The sequence below is a fragment of the Leucoraja erinacea genome, chromosome 21 (assembly GCF_028641065.1).
Source record: "Leucoraja erinacea ecotype New England chromosome 21, Leri_hhj_1, whole genome shotgun sequence".
Lineage (NCBI taxonomy): Eukaryota > Metazoa > Chordata > Chondrichthyes > Rajiformes > Rajidae > Leucoraja > Leucoraja erinaceus.
Genome location: NC_073397.1, coordinates 712,304 through 736,366, shown reverse-complemented (window position 1 = coordinate 736,366; position 24,063 = coordinate 712,304). Strand labels below are relative to the sequence as shown.

Here is a 24,063-nt window from a genome sequence, read left to right as displayed (position 1 = left end):
TCCCTTTGTCACCTGAAATGGATATTTATGTCTTTCTTGTTCGCAATGCTTCTTTACCTGGAGCCAAATGTGACGGTTATAGGAATAGGGTCCATTATTTGACAGTAAGCCACAGTAAATGCCACAGATATAATTCAATTGGCTTAGCTCAATTGATATAAACTGTCTGAGGAAGAACCCTGACCTGAAACATCATGTGTCCATTCTCTCTCCAGATGCTGCCTGACCTGCTGTTCTTACATCACTGGTGTGTTGCTCTCTGCATTTCTAACATCTGCAATGTCTTGTGCCTCTCTGAGATGAGTTGCCTTTCTGCAAGAATATAAAACAGACTTGCTTCACTTTCCCTCATCCCTCCATCATTGGCAAACATCTCCATCGTCCTGGCCTTCCTTCTGGCCCCGTCCTCGATGACCCAGCAGTCAGCCCCGCTGCCTCACAGCGCCAGTAACCCAGGTTCACTCCTGGGCTTAGGAGCTGTTTGTGTGGAGTTTGCATGTTCTCCCTCTGTCAGGGCAGCTGCACGGTGCTCCTATTTCCCCCCACATCACAAAGATGCGCTGCGGCCTCACAGCGCCAGATACCCGGGTTCGATCCTGATCTCAGATGCTGCTTGTGTGGAATTTGGACATTATCCTTGTGACCTCGTGGGTTTTCTCCGGGTGCTCTAGTTCCCACCAACACTCCAAAAACATGTGGGTTTGTAGGATAATTGGTCCTCTATATATTACTCCCAGTGTGTAGAGAGTGGATGAGAAAGTGGGATAACACAGAACTGATGTGAACAGGTGATCGATGGTCGGCATGGACTCTGCGGTGGAAGGGCCTGTTTCAGTCGATCCATCATGTGTGCAGCCAATGTCTAGATGACAGCCACGTTGGTGATGTCGTTAGGCATGATACGCATCTTAACAAGACCAGTAACAAACACCTTTCCATTGTATTTGTGATATTGAACGTGCCAAGTATAGAGTTTACCGCAGCATGTCACTGTGACGCAACGATGATTCGACAGCGCTCTCCGAATAGCTTTATTTTCCACGCACACTTTGAGGTTTTTTTTCATTTCTTTGTTAGGAGGGGGTGCAGGAAGATCTGTGGTTAATTTCAACTGCTTTTTCCAGGTAGCATAGAGATGCGGAGTTTCACTCATTCACACTGGTTCCCCCACCTGACCCTGACCCTGACCAATATAGTCACCTGTGAGAGACAGAGACAGACACAGAGAGATCTTACTTCTGATTTAGTTTGCCCTCCAGTTTGCCTCCTTTAGTGAAGCTGCAGGTCACATGAGGACAATGTACCAGCGCTGTTAAACTGGAGACCTGCACACTGCAGATGCTGGAATCTTCAGCAGAAATCAAAGTGCTGGAGGAGCTGAGGGGGTCAGGCAGCATCTGTGGAGAACATGGACAGATGATGTTGCAGGTCAGGTCCCTGTTCCCTCCACAGATGCTGTCTGACCCGCTCAGCTCCTCCAGCACAGAGGTCACGGATGGGGCAGGTGCTTGGCTGGAGATCATCTTGGCTGTGAGCGACACTGCCAGACAGAAGGTGAGCCCCACCCTGGTTAGTCCCGCAGCAGGAGGAAGTAGTGAACCCCGGCCTCTGTGGGGTCAACAAATGCCCGACCCAGCAAGGCTGAGGGAGCAGGGTGCGTGGAGCCCCATGCCAGTGAGAGGGCAGGAAGCAGGGAAGGACCAAGCCGGCTATTCTCATCAATATTCTTCAGGACCAGCGAGCGGGCCTGACACCCCCCTCCCCCCCATCTACTCATTGCAGACCCTCGGGATATCTTTTATCAGACTCTACTGGACTTGCACTGAACGTTATTCCTTTTATTTTGTATCTGTGGCCGGCTCGATTGTAATCATGTCTGGTCTTTCCGCTGACTGGAGCACACAGCAAAATAGCTTTCCACTGTACCCCGCTACACGTGACAATAACATAAACTAGACTGAACTAAACAAACACTGAACTGTTTCCTCTCTTCCATTTTCAGTTTGATGGGGACAATATGTACATGAGTCTGTCTGATGCCAACCAGGACTACCTGCCAGCCAACCAGGTGAGTGTAGACAAGCTGAGATGTCCCACCTTCTGCTGATGTCTGCAGGAAGCTAGTCCGTTCATGGAGGGAGATCCCACAGGATGTAGCAAGCCCGGTGGGTGGGGTCTTGTGCAGCTGGGAGTGACACCAGCTCCAGGTCCTGACCTGGAAGCACAGCAGCAGTGACTGGCTCTTTATTAAGTAGCTCGTCAAGTTTATTAGAACATTGAAAAGTACAGCACAGGAACAGGCCCTTCAGTCCATAATGTCCATGCCGATCATCTTTATCAGCCTGCACATAATCCATGTCCCTCCATTCCCATTCCCCATGTGCCCAAGCAAACGTCTCTTAAATGCCGCTGTTGTATCATGTGCACAAGTACAGTGAGCTACAGGAACAAGGACAATGTTGCTTGCAGCAGCTTCACAGACACATACAGACGATAACGCACAAAAACTTAAATGATACATAAATTGCTGATCCCGTCTCCAGCAGCCTCAGGAGCACGGAACTAACTGCAGGCATTCAGTAGATCTGTGACAGAGGAGTGCCGACACCTCTCAGAGTGACCGGACCTTGCGGCCCTCGACCCCACCGTGCCCCCACCCGCCCCAAGCCGGAGGCCATCGCCCAACACCCACAGACCAACTGACTCATACAGTCAGAGCCCATCCCATACTTCACCATACAGTCACAGTGAGACACATCAGGGGAACAGGCCATTCGGCCCACCCACTCCACACTGACCGACAATCACCCATTGACACTAATCCTACACTAATCCAATCCAACATTATTCTCTCCATATTGTCATCACCCGCACACTGGGGGCAATTCACAGCGGCTAATTAACCCACAAAATGGGATGAGGTCGGAAACCGGAGCACCCGGAGGAAACCCACATTATTACAGAGAGAATGTATAAACTCCACACAGACAGCAACCAATGTAAGGATGGAACCCAGGTCTCTGGCACCATGAGGCAGCGGCACTACCTGCTGCGCCACCGTGCCGGACAATGTATAAAGGATACAAAGCTCTGGAGTAACACTGTGGGTCAGGCAGCATCTCTGGAGAACGTGGGTGGGTGACTTTTGGGTCAGGACCTTCAACACTTTGTGTCTTTTTTTGTAAACCAGCATCTGCAGTTCCTTGTGTCGAGCTCTGGCAATAATGAGTGATTGTTACCAAGCCTGGTGTCCCGGCCTGCAGGGCAGCTGATCATCAGACACACCAACCCTGTCCCGACTCCACCTCTTGGGCAGAACCACCTCCATCCAGCCTGTTGCAGCCACACAGCATCAGTGCGCAGGGACATGTTATGTGTTTGTAACCCCAGCCAACTCTTGTGAATTGGTTCCTTGAGATGACTCTGAGAATGAGAGCATCTCTCCACATTGGCACTTGCCACCTTCCCCCACCCCCCTGGCCAAATGTCCAGTGATCTGGTTAATACCTCAGCTCAGATTCTGTTTGGCCTTTGCCTGTCTCTGACACCTCTACCCCATTGTGGACATTGGACGTTGTCTCTGGAACTAATGCGCTACAATGCTGAGAACTATATTCTGCATTCTGTATCTTCCCCTTTTGTACTGGAGTTTGATGATTAACTTTGATTATTTACATATAGTATTATCTGATCTGATTGGACCGCATGCAGAAATTGTTTTCACTGCACCACAGTACACGTGACAATAATGAACCTGAACAACAATCTATCAATCTGCACCAATTCACATCCATATTATAACAGAAGAGACCATTCAGCTGATTGGTTCTATGCCAGCCCTTTTAAGAGATCTGTCTGATTGGCTTTGTCATATATGTATTTCGTTTCAAGGCAGTGCCAAGGCACAGCCCATGGGCATTCGCTGTGAGGCAGCGGATCAGACTACATGCCCCTCTCCGTCTCGCCTATGCATGTTACTGACACACCATGTCACCCAGTGTCCATTGTTAAATCCTCGTGCTTTCTGAGCCATGTTTTCCATTCTTGTATCGTTTAGATTTTAGACTTTACTTTAAAGATGCAGCGTGGAAACAGGCCCTTTGGCCCACATCCACCAGCACTATCCTACACACCAGAGAACTTGTTCTCCCTGTGACCACGTGGGTTTTCTCCGTGTGCTCTAGTTTCATCGCACACTACAAAGACGTGCAGGTTCGTAGGTTAATTGGCTTCGGTAAAAATTATAATGTGTCCCTAGTGTGTAGCGCAGTGCCAGTGCACAGGGATCGCTGGTTGGTGGGGACTCAGGGGGTCAAAGGGACAGTTTCCGCGCAGTATCTCTAAACTAAACTAAATTAAACCAGAGAAAATCCACATGGTCACAAGGAGAACGTACACATTCCATACAGACAGCACCCATAGTCAGGATCGAACCGGGGTTTCTTGTGCTGTAAGGCACCAACTCTACCATTGTGCCACCAAATTTGTTGTCAATACTATAAAAAAAAGCCTGTGTGCGATCAGGCTGAGCCTTCGTATCTTTGATCATGAAACAAACATCCATTGGTCCTCCACATCCCCCTCTGTCCTTGCAGCCTGGGGTTAGATATGGAAGATATCATTGTTATCGCCCAATCAAATGTTAGTGGCCATTTGACCTCCAAAATGATTGAGTCGTGTAATGAAATATGACATTTGGAAATAAAAAGGACTCATGACTATATTAGAAGTGACATCTGATCAAATTAAGCTGAACTTTTAACCCTCCCTCAAAAACTCACAGCAAGGTAAGTACTGAATGTGCACAGTGGAGCAGGGTTGCCATGGTAACCATCCACCCATACATCTTAGCCCCAAATCCATCCCCACTGATCAAAGCCACATCAGCTTCCATTGTAACTCTTATCAGCGCGCAATTTCATTGCCGTCTTTAATTGCAACGTTGACATTCCTTTCTCCTGAGCACAAGTTTGTACAGGGCCTTGCAACCAGAGGCTGGGGGAGAGAAATGTGGGGCCTTTAGTTCCATGCGTGCAGTGAGGGGAGTTACAGGAGCGGGGTGCTGTGGGTGGGTTGGGTTTGTGCAGTCCAAGGCTACACCCCTGTAATCCAGGGAGCGTCTGTGGTTACCCCAAGATTGTCTGTGGGAGTGAGGGGACAGACTCAGGGGTCGGGGCTATGAGGACACAGGGTTAAAGTGAGAAGAGAAAGATTTAACAGGAACCTGAGGGGCAACGTTTCCACACGGAGGGTGATGGGTGTATGGAACGAGCTGCCACAGAAGGTAGTTGAGGCACGTATAATAACAGCATCTAAAATACATTGCACCAGGTACATGGATAGGAAAGGTTTAGCAGGATGTAGGCCAAACGTGGGCAGGTGGGACTCACTTAGATGGGGCTTGTTGGTCTACATGGAGTAGTTGGGTGGGGGGGGGGGGGGGGTTTGTGCTGTGTGACTGTGACTGTGACATTCATGGTACATCTGTACGTACTTCTTCACACAGACACTAGGCCGGGGACATGCCCCACTCCTGGGGACTCTGTCAGTTCAATTATTGCCATTTGTATCTTTAGAATCATACAGCAGGGAAACAGGCCGTTCAGCCCAACACGTCCATGCTGGCCACCAGCACACAGGTTGGGCATCTCCACGCACACTGGGCACTGGGCATTACAGCTCACATTACACACAGTGACCTGTGGAGCTGCTCAATCAGAGAATGCGGAGAAATGCCACCCTGAAGAAGCATCAGTGAGGGAGGGGCTGCTGCAACTAACCTGCTGTAGACATCACACCTGCCATCCATCCCAGCTCTGAGCTCTAGCCTCAGCGTTATCATTGTTAAGCTTTAGAGCGTCAAGCTTTGTTGTCCAAATAGATCAGATAATACCATACATAAATACATTGTCAAACTCCAGTACAACAGATAGAGCAAAGGGGAAGATACAGAGTGCAGAATATAGTTTGCAGCATTGTAGCGCATCAGTTCCAGAGACAACGTCCAATCTCCACAATAGGGTAGAGGTGAATCAGACAGCGCCCTAGTTAATGGAAGAACCATTCAGAAGCCTGGTGACAGAGGGGAAGAAGCTGTTCGTGAGTCTGGTGGTGCGCGCTTTCAAGCTTCTGTACCTTCTGCCGGACAGGAGCGGGGAGAAGGAGAAATGACCGGGGTGGGACAGGGACAAGACTACGATTAAGTCGGCTGCTTTCCGGAGGCAGCGGGAATGTGTAGATGGAGTCGATGGAGGGGAGTGTAGTCTGTGTGATGGACTGGGCTACATCTACAATGGTGGGGAGTGTGGTCTGTGTGATGGACTGGGCTACATCTACAATGGTGGGGAGTGTGGTCTGTGTGATGGACTGGGCTACATCAACAACTGTCTTCAGTTTGTTGCGGCCTTGAGCAGAGCTGTTCCCAAACCAAACTATGATGCAAGCCGACAGTGTGCTTTCTATGGTGCATCTGTAGAAGTTTGTAAGAGTCACTGGATTCCTGCTGGGTTTCCTCAGTCTCGTCAGGAAGCAGAGGCTTGCTGCCCTCTTGGCTGCAGCATCACTGGTTGGTTCAGGACAGATCGCTGGTAATATTAACGCCAGGGCTTGAAGCCGTGTGCAGCCACTGGGGGCAACTTTTCACAAAACATTCAAGTACCAAGGGTGAATGTGAGCTTGGTGTTGCTGCCAGCTGCTCAGAGCTGTTGTGGTATAGCAGTGAGCATGACCTCTCCACAACACATGTGGACTCTGGCCAAGTGACAAATACAGCTGGCATTAGGAATGGTTCCCTGTGCGCAGAATACCCCAGTCACCCCCTCTGCCCTCTGTAGGTGTCACTGACAGTGGACACAGACCCACACCCGAGGTCTCCTCTACGGCCCAGCCATCACCCTGCAGGGGTCAGAGGGCAGCCCAGGGGACACGTCTTATTTCCTTCCAAGAATTATTAGAAAAATTCTATCTCAGGAAACGTGTTCTCCAGAATTAGACAAAACAATGGAGATATCCTTCACCCGCTGGCAGCTGCCGGCATTCAGCTCTGTGCCGAGAGGCTTCAAACAAGAGAAGTAACGACAGGAAGTGCAGTGAAAGGACGTATCCAGGCCCTTGCATGTGTAGAGGGTGACCAGTCTGCCGTTCCCTAGTCCCCCGACGGTTCTCTCTCACTGCCGAGCCCCATCACATAAACACCCCACGGCATGATGTCTGACATACGTGTAGTCAGTGCCTGAACACCAGGACACATTCAGCACCAGCGCAGGAGGTCATCAGGGTCATGTCCGCACCCCACCATCCTCAGCTGCTTCACGGAGACACACGGGGCTGCACGTGATGGGATCTGGAGCAAAGGCATTAGTGGTTCACAGATGCTGACATTAGTGTTGGGTGGTGTTCAAACCTGGCTGTTGCTGGGAAAAGATTATTATCATTCCAGTTGCTGTGGTTCTCTGTGCTTGGCCTTCCATGCCCACCCGCCCTGCTGCCAACCCATCCACGTCGACCTCCCACCCTGCCCTGTGGATGGATGGTGGGTCGGGGAGGTTCGGTCTCCGTGTGTTGTGCTGACTGTATGGGGTGGGGTGGGCGCTGGGAGACGTGTCAGATGTTTATCTCCTCAACCGTCCCAGCTGTGAAAGGTTCAGTGTCGTCTGTGCTAACTGTACCCTGAGCTGTAGCGTCAATGGGCATCTGACCAGGGGGCAGACAGAGATGTCCCAGGGGGTGAGGTGGCCCAGGGGGGTCGTGGCCAGGGAGGGGCGGCAGTGAACAGGCCGCCCCCCAGCACCAGTACAGGGGGTTGGCCAGCCACAGAGCCAATGACCAGCTCACCAGTGAGATGCCACCGCACTGCCCCGGGTAACACCGCACTGAGGCACCAATGGCGTTGGACCATTGCTGGTGATATGTTAGCAATGATAGTGAGAGGGTGGTGAATCTGTGGGATTCATTGCCACACACAGTTGTGGAGGCAAAGCCAATGATATTTTTAAGGCAAAGATTGATAGATTCTTGATTATTAGGGGTTATGGGGAGATAGGAGAATGGGGTTGAATGGGAAAGCTGATCAGCCATGATTGAATGGCGGTGCATGATGGGCCGAATGGCCTAATTCTGCTCCTATCACATGCCATGAGCCCAGCAACTGGAAGCTCTGACCAGCAGCACCATTGGAACAGAATGGGGCTTGTCCTCCACAACGCCTCCTGACATCGGTGACCACCTCTGTCTCGTCAACATGGTCACACTGGCATTATCATGGGGAATGCAGCAGGGCAGCACTGTTGAGGATGAATGTGGAGGACGTGTTGTCTCCTCTCCTCGCTGATTGAAGTCAAGTGTCCCATTGTGGGAGAGGTAGTGGAGTCCTTGGTCCAGGGGGATGCTAGACACTGCAGATGTAGCAATCTGGAGCAAAGAACAAACCTCTGCAGCAACTTTGTGGGTCAGGCAGCATCTGTGGAGGGGATGGCTATGTGATGTTTCAGGCCAGGACCATCCTTCTGACAGGGAGCAGAGGTGGGGGGGGGAGGGGGAGCAGCGTCTGGCAAGTGATAGGTGGATCCAGTCAGGAGGGTTTGATTAACAGAAGGGTGGGGTGGGGGAGAGGAGGGTGGAGAGAGTGATCAGGGCTGGAGGTGACGAATGAGAAGACAAAAGGGTGAGAATGGTGAAATAAGAATGGAAGGTGGAGAATGCAATGTTAAACATGACGGCTCTTCACCTGTAAATGCCAGTGTAGAGCATGTATAAACCAGGCGGCATCAATGAACCAGACAATAGACAATCGGTGCAGGAGTAGGCCATTCGGCCCTTCCAGCCAGCCAATGAGAGGGGATGCATGGCTCTCCCTGAGCCAGCAATATTGCATGTTTCCCAAGCCGTGCCTTTGCCTGGACTCTACCTTTGCCCCTTCCATCATGTCCTGTCCATTTACTCTGCTCATCCGGCTCATCTGTAATGTGCTGCCTCCAATTCTGCTGCTGGATTGGTTTCACCGCTGGTTAACCAATTTGATTGGAGTGCGTGCGTGCATTCTATGTATTTCTCGGTACCCGGGCACTGGTTCTGGAGCAGGCTGCCAGTGGGAGCTGGCACAGTGCCAATGCAGGGTGTGTGTGAAAGGAACAGGGGATTAGAGTCGAGTGGCCGGGCGCACACAGCTCTGTGAGTCCGTGCAGGTCAAGTCTAATGCATTCAGCCATTCACGCTGCTGGCCTTCTGCTCAGAAAAGATTACATCTGAAATCGAACTGTTTAGAATTTACGAATCGTATTTTCTTAAATGGCAAGTGAGCAGGAAGAAATGAATATATCTGGGAATGAAAGTGAGAAACACGACAAGGCATGGACAAGAAGGCACAATGACAATGACATGCTCTCTGCAGCGATACGGAGCAATTCTCATCCGTGTGGGATGAATCTAAAAAACTTCATTAAAAGACAGGAAGGAGCAGCTGAGAATTTGTTGCAGGTATTTGGCTGGTGCAATATCACGAGTCAGACTGATGTCCACAATATCACTCCTCTGTATTCATCTGCCTTTCTTGAAAGACGTGGGGAATTGCTTGAAATCTTCGGCACGCTGACATCTATGCACAGAAAGCATCCAATTTCCATACTGTAGATGGTGCTCACTATTAAAACGCACTGCAGTATGGCAGCCATCTCTGCAAGCAGACTGCAATATCCCACCAAAGACAGTTCTAACCAGAGTTTCACAAATTGTGCCCTGGCTCTGCATGGTATTCAGAATGTGGTGGTGTTTCCATGCAGGAGCCCCCCCCCCCCAATCCCTCTCCACCTACCACCCCCCCCACCCCCGTTCACTCGCCTCCCATTAATTCCCCCCCTTCACTCCCTGCCAATCCATCCCCACCCTTCCATTCCCTCCGATGTCCACACACAACCTGTGGAATGACTATGGCAACAAAAGAGCCAAGTCTGCCCATATCACCGGCATTTTGCCGACTCCAGCTGCAACTGGCTTCACTGTTGCCGACTTCCTCGCTGTGAACCCGCTGGTACCCGGAATGCAGCATCAACCAGAGGGGAGGCGGTCGGCACAGAGTGGAGGCTGGAAGCAAACAGAGTTCATCAGAGGAGCCACAGAGTGCTGGAGTAACTCAGCGGCTCAGGCAGCATCCCTGGAGAACATGGAGAGGTGACGTTTTGGGTCGGGACCCTTCTTCAAACTGAGAGTAGGGGAGGGGAGAGAAAGCTGGAAGAAAGGGGGCAGGACAAAAGCAGGAAGGTAATAGGTGGATACAGGTGAGCGTGACGGGGTTTGATTGGCAGATGGTCGGACAAAGGCCAGAGATGAACAGACAGAAGGTGTGAATTGTGAAGTTAGAGGAAGGAATGTCGGTGGAGGGGAGATTTTGTTCAGTATTATACACCTGTTCTGCTTCAAACTAAATGCATTCCAACTTTACACAATTCTGTTCACTGTTGCCAGCGCTGTAATGAGAACTAAACTATCAAATTCTCTTTCATATTTCCTCTGAATTATTGTGGAGTATAGAAGTCCCAAAAGCAATTGAAGGTGTTACAAGAGATATTTCACGGATATTCTTTCGGAGTGCTGCATTGGTTACTTAGTTGAATGTTAAGCTAGATTCCCTTTTTAAAATCCATCCATGTTGGTTTTATAAATAGATAAATCATGATCTCAAATATCGTTTCAGTTTAGTTTAGTTTAGTTTAGTGACACAGCACGGAAGCAGGCCCTTCAGCCCATCGAGTCCATGCTGACCAGCAATCCCTGCACATTAACACTATCCTACACACACTAGGGACAATTTTACATGTATACCAAGCAAATTTACCCACAAACCTGTACGTCTTTGGAGTGTGGATGGAAACTGAAGATCTTGGGGAAAACCCACGTAGCCACGGGGAGAACGTGCAAACTCCGTACAGACAGCACCAGTAGTCAGGATTGAACCTGGGTCTCTGGCGCTGTTAGGCAGCAAATCTACCACTGTGCCACCGTGCCATTTTCTTAAGATCTAATATATTACAAACTAGATAAAAAGCACCGGGCCTCAGGAGTAGTACATGTTCGGCCCACATTACCATTTGGTATCGGTGTCACAAGCACTGTGTAGATGACACTCCAAGAAGGGTGGTACAGCGGTAGAGTTGCTGCCTTACAGCACCAGAGACCCGGGTTCAATCCTAACTACGGGTGCTGACTGTATGGAGTTTGTACCTTCTCCCCGTAACCTCGTGGGTTTTCTCCAGGTGCTCCAGTCTCCTCCCACACTCCAATGATGTACAGGTTTGCAGGTTAATTTGGCTTTGCTAAAACAAAAGCATAAGTTGTCCCTGGTCTGGTATGGAGTGTTAGTGCATGGGGGTCGCTGGGCGACGTGGACTCGGTGGGCTGAAGGGCCTGTTTCCACACTGTATCTAAACTAATCTCAACTAAACTAAACTAAACGAGAGGAAGAGGCAGTAAACAATGTATTTTGACAGCAGAGTAGCAAATAATTTGTACATAACAGGGTGTCAGCCGTTATAGATTTCATAAAATAAAAACTGAAAATGCTGGAAACACTTAGCAGGTCAGGCAGCATCTGTGAAAAGAGAAGCAGAGTTAATGTTTCAGGTCAGAGACACTTCATCAGAGCATCTGTTGACAATGTAGAACATAGAACAGTACAGCACAGTACTGCTGAACACAATGCCGACCTGCCTGCACATAACCCATATCCCTCCATTCCCTGCATATCCACGTGCCTATCCAAAAGATCCTTAAATGCCATCATTGTATCTGCCTTCACCACCACCACCCCTGGCAGTGTGTTTCACCACCACCCCTGGCAGTGTGTTTCATCACTCGCCACCCTCTGCGTAAAAAAAAACGTGCCCCACACATCTCCTTTAAACTTTGCCCCTCTCACCTTAAAGCTTCCCCCAAGTATTTGATATTTCTATCCTAGGAGAAAGGTTCTGACTGTCTACCCTATCTACACCTCTCATCATTTATAAACATCTATCAGGTCTCCCCAAAACCTCCAGCGTCCCAGACTGTCCGATCTCTCCCTGAGTTAATACCCTCCTCTGCACCCTCTCCATAGCCTCCCCATGCTTCCTGTAACGGGGCGACCTGAACTGCATACAACATTGAGCTGCAGGCATAGTGGGACATACACCTGGTAATATCTGGGGAATATGTTTTAATGTAAAAACTTTAATATGGCACGTGTCAAGGCAACACAATATGCAGAGCCTCTTCAGACAGATGCAAACGGTGGATCAGCCACATTCATTAATCTGGGCTGTGGCAATACAGTGGGCCGGCTGAACTCCAACCACTTAACTAACTTGGCTGTCCCCCCATTTCTGGTCTCTAGTTCTGGTGGGGAGGGAACTCTGTAGGGTCATGGCCCCATTTGGCCCACACTGACGTTTACTTTCTCATTGTTGTCAGAGATAACTTGTCTGGTCAGAGATTCATTCGTGGGTATCCCTGTCCACAAGAAGTAACAACGGCCGGTGCTGATAGTTGTTTTATAACTGAGCTGGTGGCAGTAGTGGCAGCAATTGTTCCACACTTCTAGTGTTCCAGTGTGATCAACCTGTGCAGTCGTGCACGCACACACACACACACACACACACACACACACACACACTCCCACACACACACACACACACACACACACACACACACACACACACACACACACACACACACACACACACACACACACACACACACACACACACACACACACACACACACACACACACACACACACACACACACACACACACACACACACACACACACACACACACTCCCACACACACACACACACACACACACACACACACACACCCACACACACACACACACACACACACACACACACACACACACACACACACACACACACACACACACACACCACACACCACACACACACACACACACACACACACACACACACACACACACACACACACACACACACACACACACACACACACACACACACACACACACGCACACACACACACACACACACACACACACACACACACGCACACACACACACACACACACACACACACACACACACACACACACACACACACACACACACACACACACACACACACACACACACACACACACACCCCACAACACACAAATACTCAAACACACCTATACATACACACTCATCTATATACTTACACACATGCACATATATGTACATGCACTTATACACACACATATACATTCACACACACATTTACTCACACATACATATTCAAACACATAAATTCACATACGCACATATACATACACACACACATACATTTGCACACACACACATACTGTCTATACATACACAAACATATACATACACACATACACACACACATATATCACATATATACATACACACATATATACATACACACACGCACATATACATACACACACGCCCCACACCCGCACATAAATATACACACACACATATACACACACACCTGCACACGCACACACATATAATTACACACTGACACACACACACGCACATGCACACATGCACTCTGACTTGCTCCAACGTTTCAGCCCATGACACACTAGGAAGTGTGCAAGCATGTACAGTAGCCACCACTCCATTTAGTGGCTCTTTGATCCATGTACAAGAGCCACAGTCGCCTGCCCCAACTCAGAGAGTTTTGAAGGATTGTCAGGTTTATCCTCCAGCATTTTACCTCAGTCTGTTCAATGCAGAGAAATAGAGACATGAAGAACTGCAGATGCTGAAATCTTGAGCAAAGTACAGAGTGCTGGAGGAATTCAGCAGGTCAGGCAGTGTCAGTGGAGGGAATGACCAGACAGTGTTTCGGGTCGGGGTTGAGGAAGGAATGGACAGGAACATCGTCCTTCCACAGATGCGGCCTGTCCCGCTAGGTTCCTCCAGCTCTCTGTGTTACTGCATGGAATTAACATTCCAGTGTGCATACATGCAGTAACACAGAGTGGTGGAGGAACCTAGCGGGTATGTTAAGGGGACATGACTTGAGAATTAAGGGACTGAAGTTTAGGGGTAACATGAGGGGGAACTTCTTTACTCAGAGAGTGGTGGCTGTGTGGAATGAGCTTCCAGTGAAGGTGGTGGAGGCAGGTTCGTTTTTATCATTTAAAAATAAATTGGATAGTTATATGGACGGGAAAGTAATGGAGGGTTATGGTCTGAGCGCAGGTATATGGGACTAGGGGAGAATACGTGTTCGGCACGGATTAGAAGGGTCGAGATGGCCTGTTTCCGTGCTGTAATTGTTATATGGTTATATGGTATGTGTGTCAGGTAGGTTTACTGCAGGACTTTCCAACAGTGCTGGTCTGGTGTCCTCCTCCCCACCTCTCACGGGGCAGGCCGGGAGCAGCAACTCATTCTGATAACAAGCTTAAGGGCAGAGGGCTTCGACAAGATGGAATCTACAGCGAGCGAGAATTGCTGCGGCCTTTCTGAGGAAAAACTATCTAAAGAACCTCAGCCCACAAACGGCAGGCAGTTACACTGCCCTGGGGGCAGGATGTGGCTTCAGTTTCAGTAAACCACACCATGGGTTATCCCGTTTACACCACAGTGTTCTCAGCAAGTTATTCCCACCTGAGTTACGGAGAAAATGAACAGTAACTCAGCCACAGTGGGTCATCACCAATTTCCTTGCATGTTCTCAGGAGCAAGGCTCCTCTGTGACCACGTCTCGGAGTGCTAACACTGCGATGTCACACAGAGTGCCCATTCTGAACTGAGGAGACATCTCCTGCCCTCAACTCAACCAACCAGGGTACTTGTACACTGTATTCATGTATAGTCTTTCAGCTGACTCTTTAGCACACAATAAAAGTACACAGAATGCTGGAGTAACTCAGCAGGTCAGGCAGCATCTCTGGAGACCTTGGATAGGTGATGCTTCTGGTCAGAACCCTTGTGAAGCCACCTATCCATGTTCATCCAGATGCTGCCTGACCCACTGAGTTACTCCAGCACTTTCTGTCTTTTCCTGTATACCAGCATCTGCAGGTCCTTGTTTTTGCAAGGAACTTGTACACACGTCTCGGGCCACAGATTCCACCTTGCAGGACCGTGAAGATGTTTCATTGCTGTCATTTCTAGTTACCACTGATGGCGCATTGTCAATGTGATGTTCACTCAGGCAGTTTCCACCATAAATGTGGGCAGAGGAATATACCAGGAGAACGCACAAGAGGACAGAGTACTTACACACAACTGCAGATGCCGCAATCTTGAGCAAGAAACACAAAGTGCTGGAGTAACTCAGTGGGTCAAGCAACATCTCTCGAAACCATGGATAGGCAACATTTTGGGTCGAGACCCATTTTCATACTGATTGTTGTGGGGGAGAGAATGCTGGAGAGAGGTGGGGGTGGGACAAAGTCTGGCAAGTGATAGGTGGATACAGGTTTGGGGCAGCACGGTGTCGCAGCAGGCGCCAGAAAAACCCAGGTTCCATCCAGACTACGGGTGCTGTCTGTACGGAGTTTGCACGTTCTCCCCGTGACCGCGTGCGGGGGTTTCTCCGGGTGCTCTGATTTCCTCCCACACTCCAAAGACGTGCAAGTGAGTCCGAGAGAAAAAGACAAAGTCTCCCTCAGCGTGGTTTCCCCCAGCCCACATGGAGCCATGAAGCACAAAGGCAGCGAGCACAGACACAGACACAGACACTGCTCAGCTGCCAGGCACGGCTTCATCCTGACCTCGGGTGCTGTCATGATGGTGGGGGGAGGGGAGGGGGATTGTGGAGAGATGGAGAGGGGATTGTGGAAATGGGGGGGGTTGAAGAGATGGGGGATTATGGGGAGGGGGCCCCTGGGTTGAAATCACTCCTTTACCAGAAAGTAAACGTTTGTGCAGTTTTCCGTTGTGAAAATCCCAGCAGTGAGGGAATTAAAATTCTAAGTCACTTTCTAGGATCTGTTTAAAAGTTGAACAAAAGGTTGAACAAGTTAGGGCTTTATTCTTTGGAGCGCAGAAGGTTAAGGGGGGGACTTGATAGAGGTTTTTAAAATGATGAGAGGGATAGACAGAGTTGACGTGGAAAAGCTTTTCCCACTGAGAGTAGGGAAGATTCAAACAAGGGGACATGACTTGAGAATTAAGGGACTGAAGTTTAGGGGTAACATGAGGGGGAACTTCTTTACTCAGAGAGTGGTAGCTGTGTGGAATGAGCTTCAAGTGGAAGTGGTGGAGGCAGGTTCGTTTTTATCATTTAAAAATAAATTGGATAGTTATATGGATGGGAAGGGGATGGAGGGTTATGGTCTGAGTGCAGGTATATGGGACTAGGGGAGATTATGTGTTCGGCACGGACTAGAATGGTCGAGATGGCCTGTTTCCGTGCTGTAATTGTTATATGGTTATATATGGTTAAAACAGTGAACTGTTCTCAATTGAAGGCAATAAATGCTGCTCTGTAATGAAGTATTTTGTACATGGTTCCATGCTTTCTCTCCCTACTCCACAGACTTTCCACAGCCAGGTTTTGGGAGATGAAGACTACGAGATTCCTCCCATCACCCCCCCCAATCTGGGCGAGCCCTCCTTCCTGCACCTGATGGATCCACACGGAGGCTACCACTCGCTGTGCCACGCGGGCCCTGCCAACGGCCTCATCCCGCAGTACCACTACCAGGGCATGGACCTTCCTGCCATCATGGTGTCCAACATGCTGAGCCAGGATGGCCACCTGCTCTCAGGACAGCTACCAATGGTCAGTGTCTCCCCTTGGACCACGGTGGGCAGGGGCCTTTCTGTGAAGGTCTTTGTGCTGGGCTCAGGACTCAGGGTTGAGGTTGAGGGCTGGGCTACAGTGAGCTTGAGGTTTCTGGGGTGTCAGAGGTGAGGGTGAAGGACATTTGGGAAACTCTGGCTGGGAAGATGCAGAGAAGGTTTATGATGTTGCCAGGACTCAGGGACCTAGATTATAGGGAGAGGTTGAGCAGGCTAGGACTGTATTTCATGGAGCGCAGGAAAATGAGGGGTAATATATAAGATCATTAGAAGAACAGATAGTGAATGCACAGAATCGTTTAGCAGAGAAATCAAGAACCAGGGGACAACCAAGCTGCCGGAGGAGGTCGTTGAGGCTGGGACTATCCCAAAGTTTAAAGAACAGTTAGACAGGTACATGGATAGGACAGGTTTGGAGGGATATTGACCAAACGCGGGCAGGTGGGACTAGTGTAGCTGGGGCACGTTGGTCGGCAGGGGCTAGTGTGGGCGAGACTGTCTCTGTGCTGTATGTCTCCATGCCTCTACAATAGTCCAGCTGATGTGTGATGTGTAGGGAGGAACTGCTGATGCTGGTTTACACCAAAGATAGACACAAAATGCTGGAGTAACAGGCAGCATGGGTGACGTTTTGGGTTGAGACCCTTCTTCAGTGCTGGTGTGACAGCACTCTCTGCCTCTTCAGACCGCCTGCCCGACCCCACTCTATCTCCCCCCTCTCTGGCCCTCGGCACCCTCACTGCTTCTATGGCCTCTGTCCACCGCTACTTTCAAGGCCGCAGAGTCTTTAGATTTGACAGATACAGTGCAGTAACAGGCCCTTCAGCCCACCAAGCCCGTGCTGACCAGCGATCACGAGCACTGTCCTACACACTAGGGATCATTTACAATTAACCTACAAACCTGTACGTCTTTGGAGTGTGGCAGAAAACTGGAGCACCCGGAGAAAACTCACCCAGTCACAGGGAGAACGTACAAACTCCGTACAGACAGCACCCGTAGTCAGGATGGAAGTCGGGTCTCTACCACTGTACAATTTAAATTTACTTTGAATTCATTTAAATTCACGTAGTTGTCCCGTGTTAGAATTCCATTAAACTCAATAAAATCTGACAAATGCTTTGCCCTTCATATTGATTTGTCCCAACCCCAACCTTCCTACTGAATCTCTCGTTGGTCCAAAGCCTGGTAGCCAGTGGCCCACTATTCTCCCACAGCTTGTATCCGCATGATTCCACCCTGCTGTGTGACTGAGGTCACCAACATACAATACAATACAATAATACTTTAGCAGCCAAGTACGAGGAATTTTATTTGCCAAGTCAGTATCACACAAATAAAAAGCAACGGAACAGACAAAACACATTTGAATATAAACATCCACCACAGTGACTCCTCCACATTCCTCACTGTGATGGAAGGTGAAAAATAGTTCAATCTCTTCCCTTCTTTGTTCTCCTGCGGTCGGGGGCCTGGAGCCTTCCGTTGACGGGACGATCTTGGCTCCCGTAGCCAGTGGCGTTTGGCCCTCCGCATCTGGGCGATCAAGCTTCTGCATGGGGGCGATGTCAGCTGCCCGCGCCGAGCAATCGGACCCCGGGTCGGGGGCTGGTCGAGTCTCTGCATCGTTGGAGCTCCCGATATCTATGGTCCCTGACTGAGACTGTGAGCTCTCGATGGTAAAATCCACAGGCCGTGGTTGGAGCATCGATCCCAAGCAAAGGATCGGCTCCAATATTGTCCACACCTCGCGGTGGGGCTCAAAGTCAGTCTCGAGCAAGGCCTCCAGCTCTGTCCGGGATGTTAGTCTGCAGAGCGACCGGTGATACGATCCGGAAAATAATCGCATCTCCGGCAAGGTAAGAGATTGAAAAAAAAGTTGCCTCCGACCCCCTCCCCCACCCCCACAAAAAACGTAGAACATTTACACAAACTTATTAAACACACTAAAAATAACAAAAAAAGATGAAAAAACAGACAGACTGTTGGTGAGGCTGCCAATGGTGCGGCGCCCCCTGGTGGTATTGTATAACGCCCCACTCCCTGTTCCCTCAGCCCTGCCTCTGGGCTTCAGGTCACCTGCCAACATCCACTCTCTCTGTGAATGATACACTTCCCACTTTAGTCAGAGGAGCAAATCTGTTTTTTATGTTTTGCCCAACCGTACGTTAGCATGAAGCCTCCTGCAAGCCAACACTACATCACACAGGAGATTGAATGAGAGGCAGTGGGAGGGGGGAGGGGGCAGACTCACACTGGCATTCCATCACCTTTAACGGTTTCATTCAGCAAGAACGTGTCTGTCCTGTCCCGGCCCAGTCCACAGGGTAATGTACCTATTCTCATTCACAGCCCTCTTCATTGTAAATGAGGTTGCTCGGCTATAAATCACCAGCTCTACAGAGCAAGCAGCATCAGACCATGAATATTGACAATTCAGTGGGAATATACTCCATTTTCTCCCTGCTTTGCAACCTTTAAAAGCCCAGGACAGCAGTAGTGCATCGTCTTAGTCAATACCCTTCCCCTAGTTTAATTTAATTTAGGGTAGAGCTACACCATGAAAACAGACCCTTTGGCCCATCGAGTCCATGCCGACCATCCATCACCCGTCCACACTAGTTCTGTGTTATCCCACTTTCTCATCCAATCCTTACACACAAGGGGCAATTAACCTACAAACCCGCACGTCTTTGGGATGTGGGAGGAAAGCGGAGCATCCGGAGAAACCCAGCGTGGAATCAGGCCCTTCAGCCCATCGAGTTCATGCTGACCAGTGATGAGTCTGTACACTAGTTCTAACCTTTACACTATCTGTGGAATCTGTGGAATTCTCTGCCACAGAAGGTAGTTGAGGCCAGTTCATTAGCTATATTTAAGAGGGAGTTAGATGTGGCCCTTGTGGCTAAAGGGATCAGGGGGTATGGAGAGAAGGCAGGTACAGGATACTGAGTTGGATGATCAGCCATGATCATATTGAATGGCGGTGCAGGCTCGAAGGGCTGAATGGCCTACTCCTGCACCTATTTTCTATGTTTCTATGTTTCAACTAGGGACAATATTATCAAAGCCAATTAACCTACAAACCTGCACGACTTTGGGATGTAGGAGGAAGCCAGAGTACCCAGAGAAAACCCACGCAGTCACAGAGAGAACGTGCAAACTCCATACAGACAGTACCTGTAGTCAGGATTGATCCCGGGTCTCTGGCGCTGTGAGGCAGCAACTCTATCTCTGTGCCACCCTGCCCCTTCTTCCTACGTACATTTCATACAAAGTACGGCAGGAACTTGCTTTCATGAAGCTCCACAAGCAAGGTTAGTGATGATGGTGAGCTGAGGGAGTGGAAGCTGGTCATCGTGGTCACTGCAGAGAGGAGAGATGGGGAGGTTTGGGCTGGGTCAGAAAGGGTGGTAAAGGTAAAGGGGACAAGGCAGGAGAATGAGGAATGCAGATCGGCCATGATTACTGGTGGAGCAGACTTGATGGGCCGAATGGCCTCATTCTGCTCCTATGTCTAATGGCACAGAGTCCGACTGACCCCCACAGCTATCTAGGCTACACTTCTTCCCACCCTGCTTCCTACCTCCTACTCCCAATTCTTACACCTATGCCACACCTGTTCCCAAGATGAGGTGTTCCATACCAGTACATCCAAAATGTCCTCATTCTGTAGGGAACGGGGGTTCTTCCAATCGTAGATGAGGCCTTTACAAGAATCTCCCCAGTACCCCACAGCTCCGCCCTTGCTCCCCCTCCCCTAAGTCACAACAGGGACAGACTCCCCCCCTTGTCCTCACCTTTCACCCCATCAGCCGTCGCATACACCATTGTCACCACTTCCAACAGTATCCCACCACTAGCCACATCTTCCCATCTTCACCCCTTTCTGCTTTCCGCAGAGACCGTTCCCTCCACAACTCCCTGGTTAACTCGTCCCTTCCCACTCAAAGGTAAAGACCCCCTCTTAGTGGGAGAGTCTAGGTCCAGAGGTCATAGCCCCAGAATTAAAGAACGTTCTTTTAGGAAGGAGATGAGTAGAAATGTCTTTAGTCAGAGGGTTGTGAATCTGTGGATTTCTTTGCTACAGAAAGCTGGATATTTTTAAGGCAGAGATGGATAGATTCTTGATTAGTACAGGTATCAATGGTTGTGGGGAGAAGGTAGGAGTATGGGGTTAGGAGGGAGAGATAGATCAGCCATGATTGAATGGCGGAATAGACTTGATGGGCCGAATGACCTATCATGGTGGTGCAGCGGTAGAGTTGCTGCCTTACAGCAATTGCAGTGCTGCAGTCCCGGGTTCGATCACCACTGCGGGTGATGTCTGTACGGAGTTTGTACGTTCTCCCTGTGACCTGTGTGGGTTTTCTCTGAGATCCTCGGTTTCCTCCCACACTCCAAAGACGTACAGGTTTGTAGGTTAATTGGCTTGGTGTAAATGTAAAAATTGTCCCTAGTGGGTGTAGGTTAGTGTTAACGTGCGGGGATCTATTAGTGTTAGTGTGCGGGGATCGCTGGTCGGCACGGACCCGGTGGATGGGCCGAAGGGCCTGTTAAACCGCTGTATCTCCAAACAAACAAACAAATTAAACTACACTTATCACTTATGACCTTATGACCTCCCCAGGCAATTTCCCCAGAAACTGCAGGAGATGCAACACGTGTCCCTATACTTCCCCCCCTCGACTCCAACAGCCCTTTCAGGTTGGGCAAAGCTTCCCTTGCTCCTCCTCCAACCTCATCGGCTGTATGCATCGTTCCAGGTGTGGACTCCTGTACATCGGCCCTGATCTCCCGGTTGCTCAGCACTTCAACTCCCCATCCCATTCCCACACTGACCTTCCTGCCCTGGGCCTCCTCCATTGTCAGAGTGAGGCCCAGCACAAATTGGAGGAACGCTTGGTTAATTTACACCCCAGCAGTATGAACATTGACCTCTCTAACTTCAAGTAACCCTTGCTTTCCCTCTCTCTCCATCCCCTCCCCCTCCCCAGTTCTCCCACCAGTCTCACTCCTCATTTACATTTTATCTGTCTGCTTTTTTTCCACCTTCTCCGAGCGAACAATTATCTATTTTACATGTTCCTTGAGCTTCATCCCCTTTGTCTCGTTTTCACACCTTATCCTTCCTTATCTCTGTATCTCCCTGCCCTGACTCAGTCTGAAGAAGGGTCTTAGAAACATAGAAACATAGAAATTAGGTGCAGGAGTCCATTCGGCCCTTCGAGCCTCACCGCCTTCAATATGATCATGGCTGATCATCCAACTCAGTATCCTGTACTTTTCTCTCCACCCCCTCCCCTTAGCCAACAATGATCTAACTCCCTCTTACATGTTCCAATGAACTGGCCTCAACTCCCCTTTGTCTCAGTTTCCACACCTTACCACTCTCCGTGATCTTCTGTTTTAAAGGATTTCCCCTTATCCCTGTGACCCCTCAGTCCCCAACATGAAGAAAGTGGTCTTGACCCGAAATGGCCCCATTCCCTCTCTCCAGTGATGCTGCCTGTCCTGCTGAGTTACTCCAGCATGTTGTGTCTTGCTTTGATTAAACCAGCGTCTGCAGTTCCTTCCTCCAAACCCCTCTCATTGGTGATGACACCACTGCACCAACACTGCCATCCAATGGTCGGTGCCCAGTACTGCAGCAAGTTTGTCAATGTGTAGGAATACTTATGGTCACATGTGACTAGGCACAGAGATACTTGGCTTGTATACCCAATGTATACAAATACAGCGCTGACAGTCACAGAGCATGCTGGCTCCCCCTTTTTGTTCTCCCCCCTCCCCAACAATCCCCCCACGCCGGGTTCCCATTGTCCTTTGACCTCTCCCCCATTGTCCATTGTTCTTCCCCTCCCCCCTCACTTTGGTCCTCCACACTCTCATCGACCCGTGAGGCAACGCTGCCGCCACGAGGCTTCACCTCCACACCGAGTCCTCGCCGCTGTCGACGCCCCTCTCCACGCCTCCATGGTGCTGACCCAGGCCACAGCTACGGCCCGTCAGGAAGCCCCCTGGCCACGCCCCAAAGTGCTGGAGTAAGTCAGTGGGTCAGGCAGCATCTCTGGAGAAAAGGAATAGGTGATGTTTCGGGTCTGGAAAGGGGTTCCAATCCAGAAAATCACCTATTCATTTTCTCCAAAGATGCTGCCTGACCCACTGAGTTACTCCAGCACTTTGTGTCTATCTGCAGCAAGCTTATCTATTCTTAGTATTCAGAGATACAGCATGGAAACAGGTCCTTCGGCCCATTGAGTCCAAGACGACCATTCACACTAGTTCTATGTTATCCCACTTTCCTCACCCACTCCCTACACACGTGGGGCAATTTATAGAGGGCCCATCAACCAATAAACCTGCACGCCTTTGGGACGCGGGAGGAAATCGGAGCACACGGAGAAAACTCACGTGGTCATAGGGAGAACGTGCAAACTCCACACAGACAGCACCCAAGGTCAGGATCAAACCCGGGTCTCTGGCGCTGTGAGGCAGCAGCTCTACCACTGACTGGATAGCACAACAAAAACTTTTCACTGCACTTTGATACACGTGGCAATGAACCAAACTAGACTAAATGTATGCATACCTTGAGGAGACCACGACACAATGTATTGTGTGTAGAGTCAAGGCTCTTGCAGCAGAGGAGGTGGCAGATTGCTGTACAATCTCCCTCCTTGCACACCACTCTTTGACAATGACCTCTGCTTCGCTTTGAGTGAAGTTGTATCAGAGGTAGGTCAATATATAAATAACTGGGATCCCAGTGCCAAGCCTTGCGGAACCCCACTAGACACTGCCTCACTAGCCCCACAGAATGCCTGCCATTCTGAAAGGGACACATTAATTCCTACTCTTTGCTTCCTGTCTGCCAACCAGTTCTCTATCCATGTAACTAAGTTACAGAGATAGGTTGAATAAGTTAGGTCTTTATTCTCTGGAGTGCAGAAGGTTAAGGGGGGACTTGATAGAGGTCTTTAAAATGATGAGAGGGATAGACAGAATTGATGTGGACAAGCTTTTCCCTTTGAGAATAGGAAAGATTCAAACAAGAGGACATGACTTCAGAATTAAGGGACAGATGTTTAAGGGTAATATGAGGGGGAACTTCTTGGTGCCAAGGTCTCGGACGTGTCTCAACGCATCCAAGATATCCTTAAATCAGAGGGAGAGGAGCCTGAGGTCGTGGTACACATAGGTACCAATGACATAGGGAAAAAAAGGGAAGAGGTCCTGAAGGGAGGATTTAGGGAGTTGGGAGGAGAGTTAAGAAAAAG

General features: G+C 49.6%; 1 protein-coding gene across 6 annotated transcripts in view; it reads left to right on the top strand.

Moving 5' to 3' along the window:
- The window catches only part of tox2 (TOX high mobility group box family member 2), a 115,935-nt gene that overhangs the window by 70,640 nt on the left and 21,232 nt on the right, over window positions 1-24,063 (top strand). For 5 of the 6 annotated variants that reach the window (XM_055651944.1, XM_055651950.1, XM_055651946.1 and 2 more), the window contains exons 2-3: window positions 2,003-2,068; window positions 16,518-16,763. In XM_055651944.1, coding sequence (XP_055507919.1) covers window positions 2,003-2,068; window positions 16,518-16,763 — 312 coding nt within the window. The remainder of the gene's footprint in view (window positions 1-2,002; window positions 2,069-16,517; window positions 16,764-24,063) is intronic. The other variant, XM_055651949.1, reaches the window with a different exon arrangement.